The 9,302-nt window shown below is 44.6% G+C and overlaps 1 protein-coding gene across 1 annotated transcript in view; it reads right to left on the bottom strand.

Annotated features, from left to right (window-relative positions):
• Nucleotides 1–5,257: 5,257 nt before the first annotated feature.
• LOC118965060 (paternally-expressed gene 3 protein-like) overlaps nt 5,258–9,302 on the bottom strand; it is a 4,108-nt gene continuing 63 nt past the window's right edge. Inside the window, exons 2-4 of the mRNA XM_036981808.1 lie at nt 8,124–8,462; nt 6,809–7,912; nt 5,258–5,642 (exon numbers count right to left, since the gene is read on the bottom strand). Of these exons, the coding sequence (XP_036837703.1) occupies nt 5,598–5,642; nt 6,809–7,912; nt 8,124–8,462 (1,488 nt within the window). The 3' untranslated portion in view covers nt 5,258–5,597. The remainder of the gene's footprint in view (nt 5,643–6,808; nt 7,913–8,123; nt 8,463–9,302) is intronic.

Raw genomic sequence — 9,302 nt, 5'->3', positions numbered from 1 at the left:
TGTTCCATGTTTTGCTGACGGAGCATTTTAAACAGTCCTACTGTATCTGAGTGAGAGAGAGAGAGAGAGAGAGAGAGAGAGAGAGAGAGAGAGAGAGAGAGAGAGAGAGAGAGAAGCAGATGGAATCAAATGGATCAGTACCTTCGTGAAACTATGATCTCTGTTATCCAGATGTCCAGATCCAGACCTCGGCTAATTCCCAAACGGCACCCTATTCCCTACGTAGTGCACTATTTTATATCAGAGCCCTATGGCACCCTATTCCCTATATAGTGCACTATTTTATATCAGAGCCCTATGGCACCCTATTCCCTATGTAGTGCACTATTTTATATTAGAGCCCTATGGCACCCTATTCCATATTATATAGTGCACTACTTTATTCACAAGACATACCCCAATGTGTCCTGTTCGAAAGTAGTGCACTATATATATATATATATAGGGAATAGGGTGCCATAGGGCTCTGATATAAAGTAGTGCACTATATATATATATATAGGGAATAGGGTGCCATAGGGCTCTGATATAAAGTAGTGCACTATATAGGGAATAGGGTACCATTTGGGACGGCCTGTTCAGCAGGAAGTCATTCTCCCCGGCCTGCTCTAAGTGCTGGGATGGGAACACATTAAACAGTTGGTGTGGAGCAGAGATAAAGTCCAGTCATTTCTGCTTGACATTTAGCTCTGGGTCCAGCCAGCACTATTAGCTCTAGTCCACTTAACCATGTCTACAACCGTTAACTCACAATTACACCTGACCTAACGGCCCAGCGCCGGACAGCATCTGGCAGGAGCTGAAGTCTGGTTTTCTGATTAACCAAATAACAAAGTGGGGTGAAATCTGACATAGAACATCATCAGTACATAATGTAGTGATGATGGCTTGTTGTGACATTATCTTCATAACCCAAATGACAATCATTTATTAAAGACATAATTTTACATGACAACGTCAAAACATCTGGGAATAATGTCATGTTGCGATGGTCGTTATGAGTATGGCACTTTAATCAGAATTCAAGTGGTGTAACTATTCCAATGGATACAATTATACAGAGGGGTTCCATAAACAGGATGTAGTATTATACAGTACAGGAAGTAGTATTATACAGTACAGGAAGTAGTATTATACAGTACAGGAAGTAGTATTATACAGTACAGGAAGTAGTATTATACAGTACAGAGAGGTTCCATAAACAGGAAGTAGTATTATACAGTACAGAGAGGTTCCATAAACAGGAAGTAGTATTATACAGTACAGAGGGGTTCCATAAACAGGAAGTAGTATTATACAATACAGAGAGGTTCCATAAACAGGAAGTAGTATTATACAGTACAGAGGGGTTCCATAAACAGGAAGTAGTATTATACAATACAGAGAGGTTCCATAAACAGGAAGTAGTATTATACAGTACAGAGAGGTCCATAAACAGGAAGTAGTATTATACAGTACAGAGAGGTTCCATAAACAGGAAGTAGTATTATACAATACAGAGAGGTTCCATAAACAGGAAGTAGTATTATACAGTACAGAGAGGTCCATAAACAGGAAGTAGTATTATACAGTACAGAGAGGTTCCATAAACAGGAAGTAGTATTATACAGTACAGAGGTTCTATAAACAGGAAGTAGTATTATACAGTACAGAGAGGTTCCATAAACAGGAAGTAGTATTATACAGTACAGAGAGGTTCCATAAACAGGAAGTAGTATTATACAGTACAGAGAGGTTCCATAAACAGGAAGTAGTATTATACAGTACAGAGGTTCCATAAACAGGAAGTAGTATGATACAGTACAGAGGTTCCATAAACAAGAAGTAGTATTATACAGTACAGAGGGGTTCCATAAACAGGAAGTAGTATTATACAGTACAGAGAGGTTCCATAAACAGGAAGTAGTATTATACAGTATAGTCTAACATCTGAACTCTCTCACTGAGGTTTATGTGCCTTTAATATCCCTCCCTAAACCCTCCATATACCCTCCATAGACCCTCCATATACCCATAGACACTACTGTAATGTCCTCTATCAGAATACACCAACCATACCTAAACCCTCCATATACCCTCCATATACCCTCCATAGACCCTCCATAGACACTACTGTAATGTCCTCTATCAGAATACATCAAACTTCCATAGACCTTCCATAGACCCTCCATACATACTACTGTAATGTCCTCTATCAGAATACATCAACCATCCCTAAACCCTCCATATACCCTCCATAGACCCTCCATAGACCCATAGACACTACTGTAATGTCCTCTATCAGAATACATCAAACTTCCATAGACCTTCCATAGACCCTCCATACATACTACTGTAATGTCCTCTATCAGAATACATCAACCATCCCTAAACCCTCCATTTACCCTCCATATACCCTCCATAGACCCTCCATAGACACTACTGTAATGTCCTCTATCAGAATACATCAACCTTCCATAGACCCTCCATACATACTACTGTAATGTCCTCTATCAGAATACATCAACCATCCCTAAACCCTCCATATACCCTCCATATACCCTCCATAGACCCTCCATAGACACTACTGTAATGTCCTCTATCAGAATACATCAACCATCCCTAAACCCTCCATATACCCTCCATATACCCTCCATAGACCCTCCATAGACACTACTCTAATGTCCTCTATCAGAATACATCAACCATCCATAGACCCTCCATAGACCCTCCATACATACTACTGTGACACAGACTGACCAGGTGAATCCAGGTGAAAGATACGATCCCTTTTTAATGTCTCTTGTTAAATCCACTTCAGTCAGTCTTAGGTGAAGGGGAGGAGTCAGGTTAAATCCACTTCAGTCAGTCTTAGGTGAAGGGGAGGAGTCAGGTTAAATCCACTTCAGTCAGTCTTAGGTGAAGCGGAGGAGTCAGGTTAAATCCACTTCAGTCAGTCTTAGGTGAAGGGGAGGAGTCAGGTTAAATCCACTTCAGTCAGTCTTAGGTGAAGGGGAGGAGTCATGTTAAATCCACTTCAGTCAGTCTTAGGTGAAGGGGAGGAGTCAGGTTAAATCCACTTCAATCAGTCTTAGGTGAAGGGGAGGAGTCATGTTAAATCCACTTCAGTCAGTCTTAGGTGAAGGGGAGGAGTCAGGTTAAATCCACTTCAGTCAGTCTTAGGTGAAGGGGAGGAGTCAGGTTAAATCCACTTCAATCAGTCTTAGGTGAAGGGGAGGAGTCATGTTAAATCCACTTCAGTCAGTCTTAGGTGAAGGGGAGGAGTCAGGTTAAATCCACTTCAGTCAGTCTTAGGTGAAGGGGAGGAGACAGGTTAAATCCACTTCAGTCAGTCTTAGGTGAAGGGGAGGAGTCATGTTAAATCCACTTCAGTCAGTCTTAGGTGAAGGGGAGGAGACAGGTTAAATCCACTTCAGTCAGTCTTAGGTGAAGGGGAGGAGTCAGGTTAAATCCACTTCAATCAGTCTTAGGTGAAGGGGAGGAGTCATGTTAAATCCACTTCAGTCAGTCTTAGGTGAAGGGGAGGAGTCATGTTAAATCCACTTCAGTCAGTCTTAGGTGAAGGGGAATAGACAGGTTAAATCCACTTCAGTCAGTCTTAGGTGAAGGGGAGGAGTCATGTTAAATCCACTTCAGTCAGTCTTAGGTGAAGGGGAGGAGTCAGGTTAAATCCACTTCAATCAGTCTTAGGTGAAGGGGAGGAGTCAGGTTAAATCCACTTCAATCAGTCTTAGGTGAAGGGGAGGAGTCATGTTAAATCCACTTCAGTCAGTCTTAGGTGAAGGGGAAGAGTCAGGTTGAATCCACTTCAATCAGTCTTAGGTGAAGGGGAGGAGTCATGTTAAATCCACTTCAGTCAGTCTTAGGTGAAGGGGAGGAGACAGGTTAAATCCACTTCAGTCAGTCTTAGGTGAAGGGGAGGAGTCATGTTAAATCCACTTCAGTCAGTCTTAGGTGAAGGGGAGGAGTCAGGTTAAATCCACTTCAGTCAGTCTTAGGTGAAGGGGAGGAGACAGGTTAAATCCACTTCAGTCAGTCTTAGGTGAAGGGGAGGAGTCATGTTAAATCCACTTCAGTCAGTCTTAGGTGAAGGGGAGGAGACAGGTTAAATCCACTTCAGTCAGTCTTAGGTGAAGGGGAGGAGTCAGGTTAAATCCACTTCAGTCAGTCTTAGGTGAAGGGGAGGAGTCATGTTAAATCCACTTCAGTCAGTCTTAGGTGAAGGGGAGGAGTCATGTTAAATCCACTTCAGTCAGTCTTAGGTGAAGGGGAAGAGACAGGTTAAATCCACTTCAGTCAGTCTTAGGTGAAGGGGAGGAGTCATGTTAATGACGGATTTTAAAGTCTTGACACAATAGAGACATGGATTGTGTATGTGTGCCATTCAGAGGGTGAACGGGCAAGGCAAAATATATAAGTGCCTTTGAACAGGGTATGATAGTAGGTGCCAGGCGCACCAGTTTGAGTGTGTCAAGAACTGCAACGTTGCTGGGTTTTTCACTCTCAACAGTTTCCCTGTGTGTATCAAGAACGGTCCACCACCCAAAGGACATCCAGCCAACTTGACACAACTGTTGGAAGCATTGGAGTCAACATGGGCCAGAATCCCTGTGGAAGGCTTTCAACACCTTGTAGAGACCCTGTGGAAGGCTTTCAACACCTTGTAGAGTCCCTGTGGAAGGCTTTCAACACCTTGTAGAGTCCCTGTGGAAGGCTTTCAACACCTTGTAGAGTCCCTGTGGAAGGCTTTCAACACCTTGTAGAGTCCCTGTGGAAGGCTTTCAACACCTTGTAGAGACCCTGTGGAAGGCTTTCAACACCTTGTAGAGACCCTGTGGAAGGCTTTCAACACCTTGTAGAGACCCTGTGGAAGGCTTTCAACACCTTGTAGAGTCCCTGTGGAAGGCTTTCAACACCTTGTAGAGTCCCTGTGGAAGGCTTTCAATACCTTGTAGAGACCCTGTGGAAGGCTTTCAACACCTTGTAGAGACCCTGTGGAAGGCTTTCAACACCTTGTAGAGTCCCTGTGGAAGGCTTTCAACACCTTGTAGAGTCCCTGTGGAAGGCTTTCAATACCTTGTAGAGACCCTGTGGAAGGCTTTCAACACCTTGTAGAGACCCTGTGGAAGGCTTTCAACACCTTGTATAGTCCACGCCCCGATGAATTGAGGCTGTTCTGTGTTGTTAAAAGGGGATGCAACTCAATCATGTTTTGTACACTCAGTGTATAGCTTCACTAGTTTCTCTCTCTCTCTCTGCTCAAGACAGATTGAGTTCCAATTTCCAAGTACAATCAATGTGGAGATAAGGGAAAATGCATGTAATTTATATTTGCTAATAAAACACATTTAACACAGAGATAACACCAGTCTGTCTACACATTTCCTAAATACAATAACATTGACCAAAGAATTGTCTTCCTGCTGAATCTGCAGGGTGCTGATTGGTTTGTTGCTGAATCTGCAGGGTGCTGATTGGTTTGTTGCTGAATCTGCAGGGTGCTGATTGGTTTGTTGCTGAATCTGCAGGGTGCTGATTGGTTTGTTGCTGAATCTGCAGGGTGCTGATTGGTTTGTTGCTGAATCTGCAGGGTGCTGCTATTTCTTCTTGTATTCAGGGAATAATTTTCTCCATGTGATATTCTGCATAGCAACAGAATCAATAGAATATATTGTATCATTATACAGTGTGGGTATATACAGTACCAGTCAAAAGGTTGGACACACCTACTCATTCAAGAGTTTATCTTTATTTTTACTATTTTCTACATAAATTCCATCATTTGGTGTTTTGTTGATGGTGGTGGAAAACGCTGGTCTCAGTCGCCACTCCAGAATCTCCCATAAGTGTTCAATTGGGTTGAGATCTGGTGACTGAGACACACACACACACACACACACACACACACACACACACACACACACACACACACACACACACACACACACACACACACACCTTTAAACCCCTCATGCTCCATTTGAGAGCCACTGAGATCCGAAAGTCACTGAGATCTCTTCTTCTATCCACGGTAACCAAAATAATGGACAACTGGGCATTTTTATACATGACCCTAAGCATGATGGGATGTTAATTGTTAATTAACTAAGGAACCGAACCTGTGTAGAAGCAAGCACCTGCTGCTTTCCATATATGTTGAATCCCTCATTTACTCGAGTGTTTCCTTTATTTTGCAAGTTACGTGTATGTCTGCAGTGAGTGCAGTCAGTAGTTGGTAGGAACACATACAGTATGTTGTCGTTCACAGTTACACTCGAGGGTTTCCTTTATTTTGCCAGTTACGTGTATGCCTGCAGTGAGTACAGTCAGTAGTTGGTAGGAACACATACAGTATGTTGTCGTTCACAGTTACACTCGAGGGTTTCCTTTATTTTGCCAGTTACGTGTATGCCTGCAGTGAGTACAGTCAGTAGTTGGTAGGAACACATACAGTATGTTGTCGTTCACAGTTACACTCGAGGGTTTCCTTTATTTTGCCAGTTACGTGTATGCCTGCAGTGAGTACAGTCAGTAGTTGGTAGGAACACATACAGTATGTTGTCGTTCACAGTTACACTCGAGGGTTTCCTTTATTTTGCCAGTTACGTGTATGCCTGCAGTGAGTACAGTCAGTAGTTGGTAGGAACACATACAGTATGTTGTCGCTCACAGTTACACTCGAGGGTTTCCTTTATACCAGTTACCTGGACTGTATATATTTATGTAAGAATCTTTTCATTTTGCATAACATCGTGATAGTAATTTTGTGTATCTAGATACTCAAGGACTATTTCAGTAGTTCTTTTACCTTCTTGCCCCAAGTAGACTCCTTGGACTTCAGGTTCTCCAGCATCTCATAGGTGTTTCCCTCCTGGTCTGTGGCTGTGCTTTGTGTCCCATTTAGGCCACCGTCCCCTGGGATCTGCTCATAGGTGTTGTCAGTAATCAGATGACGGGGAGGAGATGGCCCCTCTGGAACCTCTGCATACATACTCTCCTCCTGTTGGGTAGTCTGATCCTGGGGATTTCTGCCACGGTCCCCTTCTCTCTGCCTCTGTGGTACCTTCCAGGGGGTGTCGCGGCCCTCACCAAGCCCGACAGAGGCCTGGTACAGTGGGTTGGTGCTCAGCTGATCCAGGCTTTGTGGTACACCGTGGATCCGTGGCCGGGGGCTTTCCCTGGGCTCCTGAAGAGAGTAGGCGTGGCAGGTGACCCTCTTGGGGGGATTGGGGGAGTGAGAGGTGTTGGGGAAGCAAGGGATGGTTATCCTGTCGGAGTACCCCTCCTCCTCCTCCTCCTCCTCCTCCTCCGTGGCGTCGTCCAGGCGGGGTAGAGAGCGGCTTCGTCCATCTGGCAGGGTCAGCTCAGAGTACATGACTCCTCCTGCTGCTGTGGAGGTGTTGTTGAAGGACCAGGGACCGGTGCTCCTCCTCTGGTTCAGACTCCCAGTACTGGCCAGTCTCTCCACTTTGTTCTGGTTCGTGTGTATTTCTGCGTATTGGGTTTGACCGTGATATTTGGTCTTGGTTTGGTCATTATGTATTTCTGCATATTGGGTTTGAAAGTGAGATGTGGTCTTGTTGTGGTTAGCATGTATCTCAGCGTATTGGGTTTGAATGTGAGATGTGGTCTTGTTGTGGTTAGCATGTATCTCAGCGTATTGGGTTTGACCGTGAGATGTGGTCTTGTTGTGGTTAGCATGTATCTCAGCGTATTGGGTTTGACCGTGAGATGTGGTCTTGGTTTGATCATGATGTATCTCAGCGTATTGGGTTTGACCGTGAGATGTGGTCTTGGTTTGGTCATGATGTATCTCAGCGTATTGGGTTTGAGACGTGCTCTTGTCAGACAAGGTTCCACTCAGAGAGTGGGTCAGAGGTGGGCCTCGCCTTGGGACTGGAGGTACTGCTTGCTAAAGACAGAACACAGGAAATACATTGGGTTTTTACTCATAGAATATTTCTGTATGAAATGTGCTGAGGTTAAAGGTCACCGGAAGATGAACTAATACCACTGGAAATGTTTCCTACACCACAGGTCATGACCCTGTCGGGTAATACCATGTCATTACGTCACCGCCTATAACCTGACTTCAGCCATCGTAGCGCGCTAGCCTACTGTACCTGTGGGAGGGACTTCCTGCCAATGGATACTGTTGATGTCAACTTCCTGTTGTTGGTTTTGGGCGGCAGCACGGGTGGCACTGCAGGGGGCTGCCTAGTTGGCGGCAGGTCATTCCATTGGTGCTGCTCGTTCCGTGGGTCGTTCCATGGGTCGTTCCGTGGGTCATTCCGTGGGTCATTGTGATGGTCCTTTTGATGGTCATTCTGTTGGTGTTGGTCATTCTTCTGTTCGTTCTGCTGGTCCCAGTAACTTCTCAGGGCTCGGACACTGACCCCACCGGTCTTCTTCTTCTCTTTGGCCTCTAACTGCACCACATCATACAGCTCTCCTGAGCTTGACTAAAACACAGCACACAGATAGACTGGGGTGAACACAGCACACAGATAGACTGGGGTGTCATGAGAAGATACAACACAGATAGACTGGGGTGTCATGAGAAGATACAACACAGATAGACTGGGGTGGCATGAGAAGATACAACACAGACCACAGATAGACTGGGGTGTCATGAGAAGATACATCACAGATAGACTGGGATGGCATGAGAAGATACAACACAGATAGACTGGGATGGCATGAGAAGATACAACACAGATAGACTGGGATGGCATGAGAAGATACAACACAGATAGACTGGGGTGTCATGAGAAGATACAACACAGATAGACTGGGATGGCATGAGAAGATACAACACAGATAGACTGGGGTGGCATGAGAAGATACAACACAGACCACAGATAGACTGGGGTGTCATGAGAAGATACATCACAGATAGACTGGGATGGCATGAGAAGATACAACACAGATAGACTGGGATGGCATGAGAAGATACATCACAGATAGACTGGAATGGCATGAGAAGATACAACACAGATAGACTGGGATGGCATGAGAAGATACAACACAGATAGACTGGGATGGCATGAGAAGATACAACACAGATAGACTGGGATGGCATGAGAAGATACATCACAGATAGACTGGGATGGCATGAGAAGATACAACACAGATAGACTGGGATGGCATGAGAAGATACAACCTCCTACCTGACAACAGTATGTAGAGGTGAGGGACTCTGTCATGTTATTGGTTCTCCTACCTGACAACAGTACGTAGAGGTGAGGGACTCTGTCATGTTATTGATTCTCCTACCTGACAACAGTATATAGAGGTGAGGG

This window comes from Oncorhynchus mykiss, chromosome 6 (genome assembly GCF_013265735.2).
Source record: "Oncorhynchus mykiss isolate Arlee chromosome 6, USDA_OmykA_1.1, whole genome shotgun sequence".
NCBI classification, from domain to species: Eukaryota; Metazoa; Chordata; class Actinopteri; order Salmoniformes; family Salmonidae; genus Oncorhynchus; species Oncorhynchus mykiss.
The sequence above is the reverse complement of the archived record's forward strand: the minus strand, read 5'-3'. Positions and strand labels throughout refer to the sequence as shown.